General features: G+C 52.8%; 1 protein-coding gene across 2 annotated transcripts; it reads right to left on the reverse strand.

Annotated features, from left to right (window-relative positions):
- Positions 1 to 410: 410 nt before the first annotated feature.
- On the reverse strand, positions 411 to 10362 carry LOC139042851 (ral guanine nucleotide dissociation stimulator-like). 2 transcript variants are annotated; one of them, XM_070503419.1, is made up of 4 exons: positions 10111 to 10362; positions 9614 to 9735; positions 9317 to 9408; positions 411 to 8982 (listed from the first exon to the last, which is right to left on the reverse strand). In XM_070503419.1, exons 2-4 carry the CDS (start codon positions 9721 to 9723, stop codon positions 8921 to 8923), a joined length of 264 nt encoding a protein of 87 aa, XP_070359520.1. In that variant the 5' UTR covers positions 9724 to 9735; positions 10111 to 10362; the 3' UTR covers positions 411 to 8920. The 2 variants fall into 2 exon arrangements, with proteins under 2 accessions (XP_070359520.1, XP_070359521.1); XM_070503420.1 differs by lacking the exon at positions 10111 to 10362 and having other exon boundaries at positions 9614 to 10101.
- Positions 10363 to 20555: the final 10193 nt, after the last annotated feature.

The raw sequence follows: 20555 nt of genomic DNA on the forward strand, positions 1-20555 counted from the left end.
GAAATACGATCTGAGTTTTGATAAATTACTTCTGGCACGTGCAGCCCCTGGCGCTGTTTTTTGGCTAACGGGCTCTGTGACGTCAACTCTGTCCCTGGACTTGTATAACCCAGTAGGTCAATAGTCAGAAAAGACTGAAAACACATCAGGCGGTCCCAGGTGATCCTGGAACCCACGCCTCCGCAGGCCGAGGCGGCCGCCAAGCCACTGGAAGGCGCCGCCGCCGCCAGCCCCGCCCCGCCCCCACCGGCCTGCACCCTCAGGCCCCGCCCCCGACCCCCGACCCCCGACCCCTGCCCCCTGCCCCGCAGGCCGGCCCGCCCGCTCAGGCCCCGCCCCCGCCCCGCCGCCGCCACCCGCCCCGCCCCGCCCCGCCGCCCCCGCCGCGCCCGCGGCCTTCAGCCTGGCCCCGTGACCCTCGCAGAGGTCCGCTCCTGGCGGCTCCTGCCAGAGCGGCGCGCCGTCTCCGCGGCGGTTGCTGGGTGCCAGGGCCGCTCCTGGGGCGGCGGGGGATGCTAAAGGAATTGTAGGTAGGGTCCATTTTTCTCGACACTGCCCCTTTCCAGGCCCCGGGGCACCAGCGCCTCGTCCCCCGCGCTGGTCCCTTCCGGCGGCCGCGGGAACGCCGCTCCCCCTCCATTCGAGGGAGCGCCCGTCTTCTCCCCACGACGCGGGGCACAGCCGCGGACCCCTCCTCTCCCCCGACTCGGTCCTTCACGCCCTCGCGTCCCTCGCATCGCTGCTCCTGTTCGCTGCCTCCTCTCTCTCGTCTTACAGGTACTCACAAGTAAGAAAAAAGCGGGTCTGTCAGTCCAGACCGCACAATCCATTTTATTCAGCGCAGCCTGTTGTACAAATAGTGAATACCTGCACAGGAGCCTTCACGCGCGCCTGTGACTGGAGACGTGGCCCAGGATTGGCTGCTGATGCAGGGAGAGCGCTCCTCCGTGCTCCTTCACCCTGCCCCGCTCCCGGTGTTGGCTTTCTCACAGTGGACCGCGCTGTAGCTCAGTGCGTTTAGAGGATGGGACAGCTGTTGCACATGCACCGTGTGTCAGGCGCATCATTTAGGAGGCCGCCCAAGAGCTCTGCAGGCCCACGCCAGGCCCCTGACGCCCTCCAAGTGTGCCCTGTAGTCTGTGACAGATCAGACGCAGTGATGGAGAGGGCGATTGGCCCGGTGGCACTGAGGGAGGCCACACCCTACTCCCTGGTTTTTCGCAGGGAGGTAAATAGAACTGTTATTTGTGCAATACAAATGCAGAAAATTAACAGATTACTATCACATCTAAAACATTAATGCGCCAAACGTCTTAGTCGTTTGGCACATTATGAAAACCTATGAAATGCTATTCATATTTGTTACTTTCTATGAGTACCAGAATTTATACTTGTGTTTCTGTCAGTTGATTCTCTCTTGTCATAAGCTCCTGCCCATTACCAGACAAAAAGAAAGAGGCAGGTGCAGGGATAGTAATATATAAGGTAACATTTTGATAGCAGTCCTCTTTTTGTGCATAATTTTCATACTCATCCTGTTTATACACTCTGTGAGATAGAGTTAGTTAACAAAACTCCATTTTACTGAAGAGGGAACTACATAATGACATTGAACAGGACCTGGAACATAGTAAAATATGCATTCAGTATATATTTGTTGAAGAGATAAATGGATAAGATTCTCAAGGAGCCATGCCTTATTCACCTTTGTAATCCCGACACCCAGAGCTAAGTCTAGCAATAGTAGCCCCACAAATATGAGTCAGAGAAGTTGAGTGACTTGCTCAGAGATGGGCATATGTCACATCTTTTTAAGGAATCTACTGCTTTGCCAAGCGTTGTGAATACAACGGTAAGGAAGACTGGTAAGATTCCTGTTCTCATGGAGGTTAAATTCTGGTGAACAAAGATAGAAAATAAACAGGTAATATATGAACAAGGAAGTGTTGATAATTGTGAGTGCAGTGAAGAAGTAAAACCGTGTGAAGTGAGAAAGACTAGGGGAGGGGTTACTTTAGATTGATTGGTTAGGGAAGGCCTCTCTGAGGAGCTGACATTTGTGCTGGCCTCAGTGATATAAAAAAGCCAGCCACAGGGGCTGGCCCCGTGGCCGAGTGGTTAAGTTCGCGCACTCCGCAGCAGGCGGCCCAGTGTTTCGTTAGTTCGAATCCTGGACGCGGACATGGCACTGCTCATCAGCCCACGCTGAGGCAGCGTCCCACATGCCACAACTAGAAGAACCCACAACGAAGAATACACAACTATGTACCGGGGGGCTTTGGGGAGAAAAAGGAAAAAATTAAAAAATCTTTAAAAAAAGCCAGCCACAGAAATATTTGGGGCCAGAGGATTTCAGGTAAAGGGAACTTCAATTGCAAAAGCCGTAAGGTATGAAAGAGCTTGACTCTTTCAAGGAACATCATAAAGACCGCTGTAGCTGGAATGTAGAGACAGCGGTACAGGATAAGCATGAAGAGATAGGGAGGGGCGAAATCAGGTAGTGCTCTGAATCAGCCATGGCAATATACCCGTGGTATACATTTGGAATGTATGTAAAGTGTGATGAGAAACTAGTACAGAGTGTTTCGGAAGGGAGTAATCTGATTACTTTATGAAAAGGTTTGTTCCACCTGTCATGTGAATGGGTCATAGGGATGGGGAGCAGATTAGTAGCAGAAGACACTTGCAGTAATCCAGGAGGGAAGGAAGGACAGTAGCTTGGGCTAAAGTGGTAGGAAGTAGATGGCTGTGAGATAGATTTGGAGGCAGAGCCTACAGACTTGATGATGTTTTAAATATAGAGGTGAGAAAAAAAAGGGGAGCTCCTGATTTTCATCTTGAGCTTGAGTGGATGGTTGTGCCCTTTACCAAATGGAAAAGACTAGGGAAGAAATAGTGTGTGTGTGTGTGGGGGGGTATATTCTTGTTTTGCTCACCTTAAGTTTGATGTGCTTATTAGAAATCTAAAGTAATTTGGGAGTCGAGTTCTGTGTAAGGGACGAAAGATAAAAGTTGAGAGTCATCAGCATGTAGGAAAAACTACCTAGAGAAAGTGTGTTTGTAGAGTATTCCAATGATCAGAGGTAACGCCGAGGAAAAGAAGCAACCAAAGGAGATGGAGAAGGAGTATCTGGTGAAGAAAACCTGAAGAGTATGATGACTTAAAAGCCAAGACAACAAAGCATGGCCAATGGTATTGAAACATGCTGAAGAGTCACGTAAATAAAGAGATCTGACCATTGGATTTTGGCAACATATGGTGATGTGCTCTGACAAGCACAATGAAGACGAAACGTGACGTGAAGAAATGGACATAGCACAGACTTCTCAAGATACTTTACTATGAAGAGTTGAGAAACGGAGGTAACAGAGGAATATGTGGGGTCAAATTAGGGTCTTAAAGATGGGGATAAAAAGGCTGATGGGAACGATCCAGTAGAGAGGGGGAAAAATTATAGTATAACAGAGAATGTGTATATTAGAGGAGTAAAGTCTTTGAGGAAACAAGAAGGAATAGGATCCAAAGAACTTGTATGAAGTATTGGCTTAGAAATATGAACATAAAATTTACAGTAATAGGAAGAAAGGTAATGAGTATAAGTAGAGATGCAGGTGGATGGGTAGATTCAGTGATTAGAAGGTGAGAGAGTTTCTGCCTGATATTGATTCACTTTTTCTCAATGAATTATGAGCATGATCAGTAAGAGGAGACTAGGGATGTTTGGGTAGGCAGTTTAAGGGGCAAAGGGAAAGTAGAAAATAATCATTGGGAGGACAGAAGGCAATCATACTTGTCTTAGTCTGGGACGCTGTTATAAAAATACCATAGGCTTATAAAACAACAGAAATTTAAGAATTTTTTTTCTCTAAGTATACTTTTTTGGTGAGGAAGATTGGTCCTGAGCTAACATCTGTTGCCAGTCTTCCTCCTTTTATCTTTTTTCCTCCCCACAGCCCCAGGACATAGTTGTATATGCTAGTCGTAGGTCATTCTAGTTCTTCTATGTGGGATGCTGCCACAGCACGGCCTGATCATAGGTCCACACCCCGGATCCAAACTGGCAAACCCCAGGCCACTGAAGTGGAGCACACGAACCGAACCACTCAACCCTGGGGCTGGCCCCTAAACAACAGAAATTTATTTCTCACAGTTCGAAAGGCTAGGAAGTCCAAGATCAAGGTGCCAGCCTATTTGCTGTCTGCTGAGGGCCCAATTCCTGGTCCATGGATGGCCAAAAGGGGCAAGGGAGCTCTCAGGGTCTCTTTTAATAAGAGCCTTAATCCCATTCGTGAGGGCTCTGCCCTCATCACATAATCACCTCCCAAAGGCCCCACCTTCTAACACCATCACGTTGGGGGTTAGGATTTCAGCCTAAGGATTTTGAGAAGACACAAACATTCAGTATATAGTAATACTAGAGGAGCATGGTAGCATCGCTGGGCTCGATGGAGTGGCCATTTGATATTTGTGGCCTTCTGAGTGTGTGGCTGAGATAGGGTGGAAAAAAAGATGATAGGAGCCAAGGAGATCAGGAGCTGAAAGACCAGAGTGTGGGGTGGGTAGACTGCCTGGGGATTAGTGGTTAGGTTCGTAGCTAAACTAGTTCTTGAACCCAATCTCCTGACTTTGCAGCTCAGTGGGTTACCATTTTACTGAGAAGTGATTCAGATCATTACTCTTTTGTGCCACTTACCCTTCTAGTTAATATAAAAATAAAAAAGTAATTGTGGCCTGATTTTTTTTGGTCCATATATCCAAATTCTAGACTTCATAGGCTGGTGCTTCTGTCTCTCTTGTCCCTTTAATATTTACTTGTTAAATTTTTTGGCTTGGTTTTCCTGGTGTTGTGGGGTGTTTTTTTTTTAACCATTTCCATCAATATGTGTTTATTAAAGTACAGAAGCCTACCTCTTAAATGATAAAGGGAAGGTGAAGGATGAGATTTGGAAATCTCGTTGCCTGTAGAGCTGGGATGACCAGTGACAGGGAGGCCTGATCTGTGTTCACTCTAATAACAATCGTAATAATGGCATTTGGATAGCCCTTTACATTTTGTGCTATGCTTTTATTTTCTCATATCTCATTTGACTTTGTAACTAACTTTTTCAGATGAGGAAACTGAGGCTCAGAGGGGTTAAGGCTCTTGGCCATGGACACAGCCTAGTAAGCGGCAGCATTATTACACTGTTCTGATACTGAGGCTCACGTTTTTCACTGCAGAAATTTGCCTAAGTGTTTACACTCCATTATATCCAAAGTGATATCAAAGAAAAACTCTGCTAGGTAGAAAGTAATGGCTGGGTGCAGTCCTCTTACAATGCAAAAATTGTTTGTATATGTTTAAAATCCAACAGTTAATGAGATTAGATATTTATCTACCATCCACTGTGTTAGGTAATTCAAAGAACTCGGAAATGATTATGAAATTTAAGCTGGTAGGGAAATAGATGGAAATGCAAGTCATTAAGAGACATTTCTTGGACCGTCTCCCACATACCTTATGTGCTTACACAATACCCTGAATTGACTAAATTCTATATGCAGAGGAGAATGCAGTACCAGTGACATAGCGGACTCTCAGTGAATATTTGTCAAATAAAAGAATGATAATAGTTAAACAAGCAATTACAGTAGTAAGGTGGATGCTGTGAGAAGGGGTAGATGCTATGATAAGGATGCATCCTGGGGGCCGGCCAGGTGGCATAATGCTTAAGTTTGCACACTCCCCTTCGGTGGCCTGGGGTTCACAAGTTCGGATCCCAGGCATGGACCTATACACTGCTTATCAAACCATGGTGTGGCAGCATCCCAGATACAAAATACAGGAAGACTGGCACAGATGTTAGCTCAGTGGCAATCTTCTTCAAGCAAAAAGAGGAAGATTGGCAACAGATATTGGCTCAGGGCCAATCTTCCTCACCCCCCAAAAGAAAAAAAAAAAAAGAATGCAAAGTGAAGAGAGCTTCCACAAGAAGGACTTCTTACACTGACATAGAGTTTGCTGAGCAAAAAGCAGGGGTGTGGGGTTAGAAGGCAGCATACAGAATGTAAAGTCTCAGAGATGTGATGCATGGCAAGTTTGAAGAACTGAAATTTCATATGCCTGAAGTTTAGAATGTCAAGTGAAGAATGAAGAGATAGGCAGGGACAAGGTTAGCCCTTATTACAGAGGGCTCTGTAAGCTATGTTTAAGGAATTTGGACATTTTTCTTCTATGGGAAGCCATTGATGAATATTAAGCAGGAAGTTCTCATAATTGCCCTACATTTTAGAAGATTACTCTGGATTGTGGAAATTCCACTGGGGAGGACCAAGACTGGAGGCCCTTATGGTGTTTTGGGGGAAAGGTGCTTATGGCCTGGACTGAAATAATGGCAATTTATATGGAGAGAGATGGACAAAGTTTTTAAATATTTAGGAGCCTGATTTAACATGATCGAGTAACTCAGTGGATGTCAGCAAGGAGGGGTAGTGCATAGAAGGAATGACTCCTCGGTTTCTAGTTTGAGCAACTAGGTAGATGGTGGCTCCAATCTCTAAGACAGGAAATTCTCTGAAGAAGGAATAGGTTTGGTGGGGAAAGGTCTTGAATTCAGTTGTGCGTATGTTGAGCTTAAGATACTTGTAAAGACAATCAGGTAGAGATATCCAATGAATAGTTAAATATGCTAGTCAGAATCTCAAGAGAGCTTCTCTAGGCCAGGCTCATTAGCATACTGGTCACCATTAGAGCCACAGGAGTGAAATACATTGCTTAAGAAATGTATGGAGAGCAAGAAGAGAAGAGGGCATAGGGCAGAATGCCGAGGAAGTCTAACATTTCAGTGCGCATTGAGGAATGGACAGAGGAAAAGAAGCCTGTAAAGAAGACCAAGAAGGGACAAGCAGAGGGAGAAGGAAGACAGAGCAAGTGACAAAATGATGTAAGAATTCCAAAGGGGAAGACGACTGCCAGTTTGGTGGTACACCTGCAGGAAGCTTTCCTTGGAGTGACCCTCAAGCGATAGACAGATATCATTTACAAAGAAGAGATGCGGTGGGAAGGTATTCCGAGCAAATAAAAGAAAACAAATAATGCGTGGGAGAACATGTAACAGTTTAATTGACTGAAATGCAGGGTCCAGAGAACTCAAGAGAAAGCTGACAAGATAGTTTGTGCCATGTTGTGGAAAACAGATTCTGGGTAAGTTGTTGGCAACTGTTCTATAGGTGAGAAAAACCAATGTGTTTGGTGCTAAGGGAAAGAGAATAATATAAAGCATACTCTGAACCGTGGAATGCCATTTTATTGTGGAAACAAGATCTAGGCACTTGAAAAGAATATAAATTCAAGATAATATCTGATTATTGAGAACAAACACCAAATACTATAGGAATTTTAACAGTAGCAAAGTCTATTTGAATTGGAATAGTAGTTTTGCCCAGAGTTGTATTTTTCTGATTGAACAATAATGCCAGCTAGTCATTATCTTAAAAAAGAAAAAATAGATCTAGTTTGAATGCTCTTTATAAAGAATATTCTGTTTGTGGGTATGACTCTCAAATTCATTTGTTAAAAGATTTATACTGTAGTTGTTTTTAGTTGATGACCTTTGATGTAAACTCAGACTTGTCTGAAAGACAGCAACAGTTCCAAAGACTTCAAAGGAATACAGCCTCACAAACACAGAATTGATGCACATTGATTTGATTTTGGAATGCTGATACAACCTTGCATACCTGAATAAATTTCCTCTTTGTCCTGGTGTATGATTGTTTTACATTGTTGGCTTCAGTTTTCTAATATTTGTAGAAGACAGTAATTGCTCATTTCTGAGACTTGCTGTTCTCAAGTTTTCCCTACTTTTAAACTCTAGTTTTGCTTTTAGGGTACTGCTGGGCTCATAAGATGAGTTGGAAAGTGTTGTCTCTGGTTATATTTTCTGGAACAGATTGTTGGGAGCACTAGGTTTCTGGAGGGAGACCTGGCTGAGGCCCTAAAAGCTGCATCCCACAGCTTTCCCCTTGGATAGGCAACAAGCAGGAAATGGTATTCGGAGTCAGGGACCAGAAGCCCAGGGGGATCCAGTCTAGGTCAGAGGTGAACAGGGAGCCCCTAGTGGGCCCGAGAAGGAAGAGTCCTGCCTGCCCATGGTCCATGTCCACAGGACCTTCCTCTGGCCTCGTCCTCTCTATGTGCACGTTTTGAGCTTTTGACGGTATTTTCCCCACTTAGAGCTGAAGCCATTGCGGAGACTGAATCAGAAAACAAGGTCCTAATCTGTGTGCAAGAGAAACCGGGAAAATGTTCCCTCTTCCGGCAGAGTGTCGAAAGGCAGCCACTGTCCTGGGCAGGACGTGTGCTAGGGACAGGCACGTGCTAGTTTGACAGACACGCCCAGCTTAGTGGTTGTGGCTCTGCCTGAGAAAACGCCTCCAACCGCTTAGTCCCAAGAGGTCGGAGGGGCCCTCTCTGCTCCTGGACAGGGTGAACCACACTGCAATGATCCTGTCCTCGGCGGGAGGGGCACTTGGGCACGTCCTTCAGTAGCCAGGGAGGGGACTGGCACTTCTCCCTTCTCCACATAAACTGAGCCGCTCACTCTGGGAGATTTCTAAATTCGAGGAGGAATGTGAGTTTCTGGATCTGGTTTCCATGAGCGCTGCGAGCGAAAGACTCACACCTCCACTCCCAGGATTAGAAAGAAGCAACAATTTAATATAATACTCAAACGGAGCATTTACCATTGACAACAAAATATGGCCCCGCCAAATAGGGAAATAGGTGCTGGGCAAAAGGGGGGAGGGGGAAGAGGGGTTGGTGTCTTCCCTCGTGGCCAACAGGGGACCCCAAGAAACGGATCACAAAGTTCTCCTCATCAGAATCAGGGGAGGTGGCCCTGTGCACCCTGAGTATCAACGCTGTGTCCCCGCTGTAGCTCAGCTGGTCTCAGGAGGGTCATCGACCACCACCACTGGGCCCTTGGTTGGGGGTCTGGTGTCTGGAGAAAGAGAGGCATTTCCTGAGCGGCCTGCCCTGGAACCACAGTGCACACCGCATCCCAGCCCCCACTGCGCTCTGTGCTCCAGCCCTGTGCTCAGTGCTCAGTCAGCCAACAGCACCCCATCTGTCCCTGACACAGGGGCTGATATTTAGCGTCACCCACTTCACAGAGGAGGAAACCAGTCCCAGAAACGTGAGTGCAATCGCCCAGGACGGGACTGCTCAGCAGTGGAGCTGGAACCCAGGGCCAGCTGTCTGCCTCCCCAGGCCCACGCTCAGCCTGAATGTTTCCTGAGCCCATGGTTTCAGCCACTGCCGGTCTGGACACTCACTCTGGCCTGAGCGGTTCTTCTTGCCTTTGAAGAAGAGTCGAATCTTTCTGACCCAGTGGTATCGGGGCTCCAGCTGGCAGGACAGGCTGTAGCTACGGGACAGAGCGGAGCTGGGAGCTCTCAGGAGCCACACATCACATGTGCGTCCTGGAGCCTGCCAGCAGCTGGGGTCGAAGAGCCCCAGGGGTCGCCATGCAGTCAGATCAGGGGCTGACCATGGAGCAACGGCCATGGGCTCTGGAGCTGGTCAGCAGAGAGAGGCTGCCCTGCCCTCCCCCAACTCCTGACCCGACTCACCTCTCCTCCTTGCTCAGGGGCTCCACAGCCTGGAACCAGGCCCCAAAGTGCTCGTCGGGCTGCACGGTGTACAGATTTGCAGCCTCCTGGAGCAGCTCGATCTCGTCCATCAGTTTGAATTGCTAGGACAGAGCAAGCACAGGATGCCCACAGGGCCTGAGTGGGGGACCCTGCAGGGCTCGTGGAGGGGGTGAGGAAGGGGGCAAGGGGCCAGTCTGGGGCCTTTGCCCACTTGGGAGCCCTCCCTCCCTGCGATTCCAGTCAGGGCTTGCCTGCTCTCACACTTGGCCCAAAATAGCTCCTCCTCCAGGAAGGAGTCTTTGATGCCAGCCCTTCCCCCACCCGCCAATGCCATAGGATCCCTAGCTCTGTATATCGAAGTGGGCAAATAAATGTTCCACCCTGGGGATTGGGCCAGAGGGGGTCCTGCCCACTGCGGGGGGGGGTCTCTGATTTCCAACCCCCACCCTCCCCACCGGGAGGCCGCAGCCGCTTACCTCATTCCATTTCCGACAGTTGAGCACATTGCCCTGGAAAGCAGACAGCCGCAGTCCATCAGAAACAGCCCCCTGGGGCCAGCACTAGCCCCCGTCCACACCTCTTGCAATGTTGCACTACTGCCAGTGGGCAGGCCCATCCAGAGCCCGGACTTGGACCTGGGCCAGTCTCTGGGCTCCAGAGCAGGGGGCGCAGAGCAACTGAGGCAACAGACCTTGTGACCCAACCCTCTCTGATGACACGTGGGGAGACTCAGGCCTCAGGCAGGAAGGGACAGCTCAGCCTCTGATGTGCTTACTGACTGGGAGGGGCCCGACTTCTCTTCCCTCACTGGCAGGGCCAGAGGGAGAGGCTGAGTCCAGCTCAGACACCACGTCCTGCGGCCACACAGTCAGGCAGCTCTGAGCCTCATCAGCCCAGGGAACCTGGACGGTGGCTTATGCAGAGCCTGCATCACCCACTGGGGAGATGGGCCTGACACCCCAACTCCCACACGAGGCTGGAGGCCCTGCTGAGAGGACCTTTGCCAAACGCAGAGAGCTCAGGGCTCAGGACAGGACTCTCTCCTCCCCACCCTCAGGAGCCTGAGCCCCCGGACCCACCTCCGGGCTCACTCACCTCCACATAATCCTCCATCGTAGCGTCCAGCAGCTCCAGGGAATGGAAGAACGTCACCAGGGAGGGGACGACACCCTGTGCCGCCATCGGGATGGGCATGGCGATGAGCTCCCGCTCTCAGGTGCCCCCATGAACCTTCCCCTGAAACCCCTCAGCCCAGCCTCCTGCCCACCCCACGCTCCCACACAGAGCAGCCTAGGATCCTCGGGACACCCCAACACACACAATTCCCTCCCCCGCTCCCCGCCAGGAACACCAAACTCCATCAGTCAAGTCCCAGGGCTGGCTGTTGGCCCCTCCCAGGGGCAGTGGCCCCTGCCCTTCCCCACCCCAAATCTGCCCTGCTGCCAGCCCTTCCAGGCCTCCTCCTGCTCACTGCCACTGCAGGCCCGTCATGCTTGGCAGCCACAGCAGATTCGCCTGAGGAGGAAGGCCCCTCTCCTGAGGGAGGTCTCCAGCTGGGAGGGGGAGCCCCATCTCCTCTGACTCCTAGGCCCCTCCCCCACAGTCACCCTCACCTGCTGCCGCTGCCTCTCCTGGGCTCCCTGGCGGGCCCTCTCTGCAGTCTTTAACACGGAGGTCGCCTCCTGTCGGGGCCGAGGACAGGGTCAGTGCGCCCATACTCCCCTCCGCATGTCCCCCAAGGCCCCTGATCTCAGACCCTGGCCATCGGCTCCAGTCCCCTGCTGCCTCTGCTGCTCCCACCTCCAGGGTGCTCTGATTCTAGACCAGTCCCAGCTCCAGGACTCAGCCCTGTGTGACCTTGGGCCTGCCCAGGCCTCCCTGGCCCTCTTTCCTCAGCTGAAAAGTGTGAGGAGAACGTCACCTGCTTCCAGGAGTCTCCTGAGGACTCAGAGTCATCTGCGTGTCATCACTGCTCTCCCCTCACCTCTCGAGGAGGAGCCGGCACAAATCTCCTTGCGTTCCTGTCCTCCCTTGGATGGTAGCACCTCGCTGGGAGGCCTGCACCACTGATCAGTTCCCTCCACTTCCCAGAGGAGGAGATGGAGGCCCCCAGAGGGGCAGTGACTGGCTCAAGGACCCACTGGGAGAGGCTGCTCCCCGTGCCAGCTACAGGCCCTGTCCCCGCTGCCTTCACCCCAGCCCTGGCTCCAAATCTGACCAAGGCCCCGACCTCTGGACTCCAGGGGTGCGTCCAGACCCCAGCTGAACAGACAGGGAGGGGGAGGGCAGGGTGTCTTGGGGGACCTGGCCGAGTGGCCCCGGCCTGCCCCACCCTCACAGGGCTCTCTGACCCCCAGCCTGGGCCAAGCCTTGCCATAGCCTCACCTCCTAGGATCCCCTCAGGATGCTCCCCTCCCCTCTCCTTCTGGCCTCCTTCCAGATCTCCAGCCTCCAGGTTACCTGCACTAGCAGCTCCCTGCTCACGCGTTTCTCTCTCCTGACCCACTTCTTCCAGGTTCGAGAACTCTCCCTGCGGGGTGGGGAAAGAAAGAAAGCAAGCAAGCAAGAAAAACTGTGGGATGCTTGAAGGCAAATCCCATTTGTTTGAGAACCCAGCAGATCCAAACTGCCTGGGGCCTGGATGAGGGATTTCACTGGGGTGTTCTGAGCTCTAAGGTCCCCATGGGACTGCGGAGGGGCCTCTCCTCTTGTCCCTTGGGGCCTCCATTCCCAGATGTCCCAAACAGATCTCTTTGGAACAGTGTTGGTTTCAGCTGCATAGAGGCTTCTGTTGCTGCAAAGGAAACACCTGAGAATCTCCACCTGGGCTCAAGCCAGGATCTGGTCTGGAAGGAAATGAATCCCTGGGACGGAACTGCTGGCTTAAGGGCGCTGAGAGACTCAGAGACCCAGCACCCAGGTCAGTCCCTGTGCCCGGCATTCGCTGTCTCCCAGGTGGTCTCAGCTGACTTTGGGGGACATGCCGGCCCAAATCAGGCTGCCTGGGCCACCTCACCCTCATGGTGCTTGGCTGGAGAGCAGACCACCCACTACCCACCTGGAAACTTGTCCCCAGGTGTCTTGGAGATGGGCAATGGCAGGGCTCTGCAGGGCAGAAAGGATTGTGTGGAGGGAACAGAAGTTCCCGAGGCCTCGACACTCCTGGGGAAGCGAAGAGTTGGAGCCGTGAGGGGGAGCTGAAGCTCTGCTGCCTCTGGTTTCTGTCCCCTCACGGACTTCCCCTGTCCTGGAGGAGACACATGCCCAGGGAAGCCAGGGAGGGCACACCTGCCACCCGATGAGTAACACTGCCAGGCACAAGGATTTGTAGCTCAACACAAGGGAGGAAGTGAGCTTGTCCCCACTGGGACCTCAAGTCAAGGTCAACGTGGCCCTGGCATGAGGGTCAAGGGACAGTCCAGGGACTAAGACCCCAGACTTCAATCCTGAGAGCTGAGAAACAAGAGGCAATTCCCACGCATCCAGACAGAGCGTGCCAAGGCTTACCTCAGCCACCCTGATCCACAGCTCAACCACCCTGGCCCTGTCCCGCGCTGTCATGCTGGGGTCCCCAAGGCAGGTGACGAGGATGCAATTGGCCACGGTGTTGTCGTGCATCACACTGTCACGGACAGTGGGTGCCAGGTACTCTCGTTCCCTGTTGTCGCACTCGGACCAGATGGAGCCGAGGCAGTGGGCGGGCACCAACGTCTTGAACAGCTCCTGCAGAAGATTCGGAGTGTCACCCGGTCCTGCCGCACCCCAGCTCGGCGTCCACAGTCCCCCATAGGCCCAGCAGGGTGAGATCAGAACTGGAGCTCAGGAAGCAGAGCATGTGGCCTGAGGCTTGTGGGAGTCCCTGGGTTTTGTCTGTGTCCACTGAATGCACCCAGTCCAGGATGACCCCGGACACAGTACTGTGGGGAAGGGAGGGGACATTTGCTCCCAGCCCCGTCTCACTTCCTCCAAGCTCCAGAAGGCAGCCCACACATGCCCACCAGAAGGGCCATCATCCACCCATCCCAGTGCCCCTCGGGTCCCACTCCCCATTCCCATGCACATTCCCCCTGAGGCAGGGACAACCCCCGGCTTTGTTTGACTGTCTCCACTGGAGTCAATACACATCACCTTCCTGCTAAGTGCTGAGGCTGTCCGGGCCACCTGCACAGATGGGGGATCCACCCAAGGACCTGGCAGCACTTCAGTGAGTGCCCATCCCCCACCAAAGGGCCAGACTCTGCCCACCTTCCACTCTCTCCCACCTCATTCACCGGCACAGCCACCCTGTACAGCAGGTGCTCTGAGTGTCCATCTCTACTGTCCCCTGTTCTCTAGGGGACAGCGAAGGCTTGGGGAGAAAGAAAGCTGCCCAGGTCACAGTGTTGATAAGGGAGGGAGCAGGGATTTGGACCCAGATCATCGGAATCCCGAGCAGGGAATGGCAGGTGTGGGGCGGCTCATGGCACCGGGAAGGCAGGGGCCACCCGCCCCGTGAGCTCCTCTGCTCACCGCAGCCATCCTCGTCAGCTGCTCTGCCACCAGCTGGGGAGGGAAGTCCAAGATGTTCAGCTTCTCCTCCCGCAGCTGGTCCTCGGTGGTCACGGCCCGGGGGCAGCTGGGCTCTGGGGCTGCCTCTAATGGTGGCCCTTGCTCTGGTCCTGGACTGGCCGACTCAGGGGCTGCTGGCTCCAGCTCTACCACACGTGGTGAGACTGGAGGTGCAGCTGGCTCCAGCCCGGGGGCTGGCACTGGCTCTGGCTCTGGAAGTGGCAGGAGCTTTGGAGCTGGCTCTGGAGCAGGATAAAGAGAAAGTTGCACCCACACACCTGACAGTTTCTGTGCCTTTCCAAAGATAGGAAGGGCTCTACTGCCTCTAAGGGAACGCTAGCCCATGAACCTCAACACAGACAGTCTTCCCAGACTCCAGTCCCCTCACCTTTCCGTTCGGCCTCAATGGCCTTGAGATGCTCCAGGTGGCCTGGCAGAAGGTAGGCATGGCCCTCCACGTGGGAGCCACCAAAGCTGACGTGCAGAGTGGCCAGCTGCAGGGTCCAAGAGGGAAACCGCAGGGGCTCCCTGCAATCCTGCCCTTGGCCCAGCCAGGTTCCCAGCAGGAAATAGATAGCACTGCGTGGAGGCAGATGGGCCAGAGAGTCAGTGGCCTGGCCTTTCCTTAAACACCGTCCTCCCAAGGCACTCTTGTTAGCATCTGCGCCCCTTTGCCAGACCCTCCCCCTCCAGAGGAGGGCCCCATCCCAGCCCTGAGCCCTGGCTGGCTGTCCTGGCTGTGGCAGGCCTGCTCATCCAGCAGGCTGAACACAGAGTCTGTGAGAGTCTCTTGTTCCCACCGATACTCTCCTCCCCAAGGGTCTGGACAGAGCCCACCCAAGCCCTGCATGAATGTGGGCCACTGGAATGAAGACCAGCAGATTTGGGAGCAGCTTGCTCACACACCTCCTACTATGGACCTGGCGGTGGTGCTCACAAGGTGTGGATGTGGAGAAAGGGAGGCAGGAGGGGCTGGGACTCTGCTGGGAGTGGGTCTCTTGGGGACAACGCAGCCCAGCCTCCCTTCCAATTCTCAAGGGGCCTGGGACCCATGCACAGCTCTCTTTGAGTCAAGTCCTGCCGGAGTGGAAGCCACCAGAACTCAGCCCTCCCATGGGGATCAAAAGATGGGTGAGATGCAGGGTTCTCCCAGGCCTGACCCGGCCACAGCCTCCATCCTCTCCCCACACCCTGTTTGCTAGAGACAGGAGGCCGTCCTTCTCGACCCAAAGACCACTCACTTTGGGAGGTGGTCCTGTCCTCCAGCATCCCGCACGCAATGGGCCAAGCTGCCTCCATGTGTCCCAAAGGGGATGAGGGCATCGCCCGGGATGGAGGGTAGATGGGACCTGTGAATGATGTCAAGTGTGACTGTCTGACTCTCAGATTAGAGGGGAGGGCCAGGGAGGCTGTCTGCTTCAGTCACTGAGTGACACTTAGTGTGTCCAGAAGTCCTGCTCAGAGTAGGTCCTTCATAGACATTGTTGAATGACCTCCAACCAGAACCACCCCGGGTGTCTGAGTGGGCCTGTGGCCCCTCTGTGGCCCTAGAGATCCCTAAGTGGCTACACCAAGGACAAGCACCAGGACCAGCTGGATGGCATCTCAAACTCCTTGACAGGGTGCTCTCCAGGTGCTTTTCCAAACTCAAAAAGCCACAAGCCAGTGAAGGGAGAGGAAGACTACTTTCCGTGGGGGGGCAGAGAAATAATCACCACCAGCAACCACAGCATGGCCCACCACCCTCTCTGTAGAGCCGGGCACCAGGGCAGCACCTGGAGGGCTGATCCCATTCATCCCTGGGAGAAGCCTAGCAAGTTCATCCTCTCCCACCCCACGTTTCAGAGGAGCCAACTCAGGCTCAGAGAGATGCGGTGACATTCCCAAGGCAAGACACACAGCTGGCAGTGGGCAGAGTCACCACTGTGCTGAGGAGGAGGCGGGCAGTCACCTGGGAAACAGCTGGTCCAGCACCTGGTGGGCTGTGCTGGAGCCTGAGTAGCTGCAGAGGGAGGTGATGACACTGCAGAGGACTCTGCTGGGGAAGGCTGGCAGCACAGTCTCTGAGAGCCTCTGCATCATGCCTGCCCGGAGGGCACGCATCCTGCAGGCCTCAGTGACAGATGGAGTGGACTCATCTTCACTCTGGGTGGGACGAGGAGGGACACAGAGTCAGGGTCACCACTGCCAACCACCAGCGTTATCAGGGTCTGCAGCTGACCCAGGAACTCCTAGCCCCTCCCAGACGTGTGCGACAGGAGAGACAGGGGTCCCAACTCAGCAAAGTTCTGGGCTCTCAAAGCACAATCTGACTTTGGTCCTGCGAAGGATTCCACATTGATCTCCCTCAAGGCCATTTGCTCGCTGAGGGACAACAGACCTCCGTCTGTGCAGGGCACCAGCCCAGTGAATCCTCAACAGACACCCCTCTCTAGAGAGGAGAACAGAGGCTTAGGCATGCCAAGTGGCTTCTCTAGGTCCTGTGGCTCAGAACTGAGAACCGCCCAAAGTGAGGGCTGAGGGACATCCCCTGTAACTGCCTGAGGCTTCATCAGACCCTGACCTGGAGGGAAATGTTATGTGGCCACCTCACCCCTCCCAGGTCTGGAAACAGTGTACAGGGCAGTGACACGTTCTGAGAATCCCTTTGACTTTCAAACACGCTGATGGTTATTTCTTTTACATTAAAGGGAGTTTGGAGACCCTTGTTATCGAGGTTTCATTTTCCAAAAAAGGCGAAATTCAAAGATACTCAGGGCCTATTGGGAAGTGACAACGACATCAACGTTTTCTCTAATCTTCCTAGGAAAATGCAAAGAGTGCCCTCCTACCCTCCTATGCAGCTGGTGGGGAGGAGCGGAAGTCCAGATTCCTTTGGGAATGGGACTGTGGGACACTCATGGGGGACAGCCCTGTTAGGGTCCCAGGAGAACGGCAGTTTGAGGTTGGATTCTGGGCCGGCCCTGGTCATCTCAGGGGCCTGGGTGGGAAGACCCCTCCGTGCCCACTCTCACCTCAGAGCAGCCCTGGTTATTGATGGTGGCGCGGTGCAGCTGGTCCCTGTCCAGGGAGATGGAGTACCCGAAGCCATCCGTCAGCTCTTCCACCACCTCCTGCGTGCAGCTCTGCAAAGACAGTGCCCGAGAGCCGGGCCGGGAGGTCTGAGGGGCCTGCCTCGACTTGGCCACAGGAGGAAACCCCAGCACAGATCAGGTACCGAGCAGCATCTGCATAGACCTCTAGCCAGGGAGGGAATGAGATGACACCTGGAGGGCTCGGGACTAACCTATGGGTAGAGGAGCTTGGTTCCCAGCACCCACTCTCCCATCCTGCTAGCCACCACCTAGGCTGGGGACACGACACACTGCCAGGCTTCCAAACACCGAGCAAATGGCTCCTGCCCAGGGTGGGTCCCCGCTCAGCACCGCCGTCCGTCTCTCACTCCCCTCCGACACACAAGGAGGCTCAAATTGTTGTGCGGGTGGCATCCAGTTGTGGCCTAACCCGGTTGGCTTTCCCTGTGTTACCTGAGTGCTCCTCCTGCCAGTTGGACAGAGGCGGTGCAGGTGAGGGCCAAGCCAGTGTCTATAGTGACTGAAAAGGCTCTTTTTCTTGGCTTTCCTGAAGCCAGAGCCTCCACAACTCGGGAGACAGCAGGAGAACATCCTCTTGTCTTCAGTGTCGCCACTCAAGTGGGCTCAATAGGATGCTATGTCTAGAATGTGGGCGCCTGGAGACCAGTGTGCTAAGTTCTGTTGGGGTCTGTCTCCAAGGAAGTGAGGTCACTTCCTCAAGTTTCCCTTACCTGGGCGCCTTCTTCAATCACACCCACCGAAAACCTCTCTGGGATCTTGACTGCTCACCCTCCTTGCCCATGTCACCTCCAGAACTGTACACAAATAGCCAGCACAGATCCCAACACAGGACCTTGAGATGGAACCAGGTTTCCAGCTTGAGGACATGCAGCTGAGTTCCGACCTCTTTTTTCCTACAAGCTCTGTGTCCTGGAAATGCCAATGGGCCTCCCAGGGCCTCCTCAATCACCCAACCTGCACAATGGGGACGAGGCCAGAAATATCTCCCTCGGGACGTCCTCAGGTGTAGAAGAGACAATAGCAACAACACCTGTGGTCTGGTTTGCATGTGTCTGATGCACACACTTAGAGATGAAAGAATGACAAGAAGGGGTGGGATGTAGTGTGGAGTACCCCTCAAAACAGGCCTGGGTTCCAGCTCTGTGACCTTGAGAAAGTCACTGCCCCTCTGGGCCTCATTTCCAGGTCTGCACCTTTAAGAGGTGGAAATTAGGGGAAATTCAGATACTTCCATTCACTGGCATGAAACCTTGCAAGGTCTCCTGTTTGACTTAGAATCAGACCCAAGTGCCTCGTGTCGGCCTATGTAGTGGGCAGCCTCCACTATGGCTCCTGGTGCTCACTGTCTTCTGCTGTGCACGTCCTTGTGGAACCACAAGTGGTCAGGAGCTGCCTTCTGAATAGAATGCAGCCAAGGTGATGGGATGGCCTGCAACCCAGGGTTAAGAACAAAAAGCCTGGCCCTTCCTTCTTACTCATTGGCTTTAGTCCCCTCCGTCTTTCCCTCCTTCTGTTTCCATCTCTCTCTCTCTCTGCATCTTATATCTCTGGAACTGGGGGAGCAAGTGTGCATGTTTTCAGTTGTCCTATGAAGATGTTCCATAGGAGAGAACGGAGGGAATGATTGGCCAACAGACAGGCAGGAACTCAGACTTTCAGTCCAAACAAACCCCGTCAGCATGCATGTGAGTGAACTTGGGAGCAAACCCTCCACAAGTCGAGCCGCAATATAGCCGCAGCCCCTGCTTCACAGAGACCTTGAGGCGGAGGCACCCAGCTAAGCTGTGCCCCATTCCTGGCACACAGAATTTGTGAGATGTTAAGGATTTGTATTTTCTAGGTGCAATGTCTTAGAGCAGTGTCATCAGAGAGTGACGGGAAAAGCACAGTCTGCCAGTTCCTGCCCTCTGGCCCTGCCTGTCCCCATCTACCCTCCTCTCTCTTCTCAGGCTCCTTCCAGCTACACTGCCCTCTTTCGGACATTGTCTGGTCAGACCCACTTCTTCCTGTGAGCCTCTGCGCCAGCGGTGCCTTCTCCCTGACACTCAAACTGTTCCCAGACACAAGCAGGCGTGCCTCTCATCTGGCACCCTGCTGACAGCAAATGTCACCCCTATGATGCCTTTCAGAGCCTCCCAGGCACAGGCTCCACTGTCACAGGTCTCCCACCTGCAAGGGCATCTCATGATGTCCTCCTTCTTGGTCTCATCTGGATAAAGTGAGTCCATGAAGGAGGGCTTTCTGCTTGGCGGACGAGGAGGCAGCTTCTTCTGGTTTCCTCAGGATCATGACTGTCTCTTCTGGGCTGAATGTTTCCCCTCCCAAGTCCATCGTGAAAGGAAATTCTCATTCCCTTGCTTTCAAGGGTCTGGTTTCCCCAAGAACACAGGGAGACTGGCCTCTCCCTGGAATGCGGCACCAGCCCCTACACCCAAAGCCAGAAAATTAGCACCCAGCTTGAAACACCACCAGATCCTGAAGTCAATTCCTGCTGAGGTCCCCCATCCATTTTGTAACCCCATAGTATCTCCTGATCTCACCTTTCCGCTAAGACACAGCTCCCAGCCTGCCCTTGGCTTCTTACAGGAACAGTGGGATTTCCCAGAAGCACTCCCAGCCTGGGCAAGAAATGTTTTGAAATGTTCTCTATGTATTTTCCAGGACATGGGATATGGGGAGAAGTCATTTTGGTTGTGTATGTGCAACAGTTTTGATGCGAATAGCATCTTTTTCAGACAGAGATCAAAGAGTGGGGCTACCGGGTGTAACAAGAAAATGGATACACTGAGCCAACGTCTTCATGGTGTGAAGTCATAGGGAGCAAAGAACATGGTTAAGAGCAGAGAATATGGAGCCACAACTTATGTTCAAATTCCACCTCAATCACTTCCTAGATATTGGTAGAGGGCAAAGTACTTACCTCATTGGTGCCTCAGTTTCTTCATCTGTTGTTGGCAAGAAGGATAAGCGTACCTAATTTGTGAGGATATGGAGAGTGCTAAAGGAGTTAATGTTTCAAAACACTTGCAACATCCAGCACATTGCATGCCCTGTACGCATACATTACAAATGAAATGTAAATGTTCTTCTGACGCTGTCTGTTTGCTCCAGACGGGAGACTAGGGGCTGGAAGGATGTAGACAGCACTCCCTGAGACAGGATGAATCGATGAATGAACAACCCTGTTGAAGGCATTACCAATGGCAAATCCGCCTCCCTATGGACATTCCCAAGGACAATCACACCCAAGCATCCCTCCTCCGTCCTGCATCGTCTTC

This window comes from Equus asinus, unplaced genomic scaffold (genome assembly GCF_041296235.1).
Source record: "Equus asinus isolate D_3611 breed Donkey unplaced genomic scaffold, EquAss-T2T_v2 contig_1, whole genome shotgun sequence".
NCBI lineage: Eukaryota > Metazoa > Chordata > Mammalia > Perissodactyla > Equidae > Equus > Equus asinus.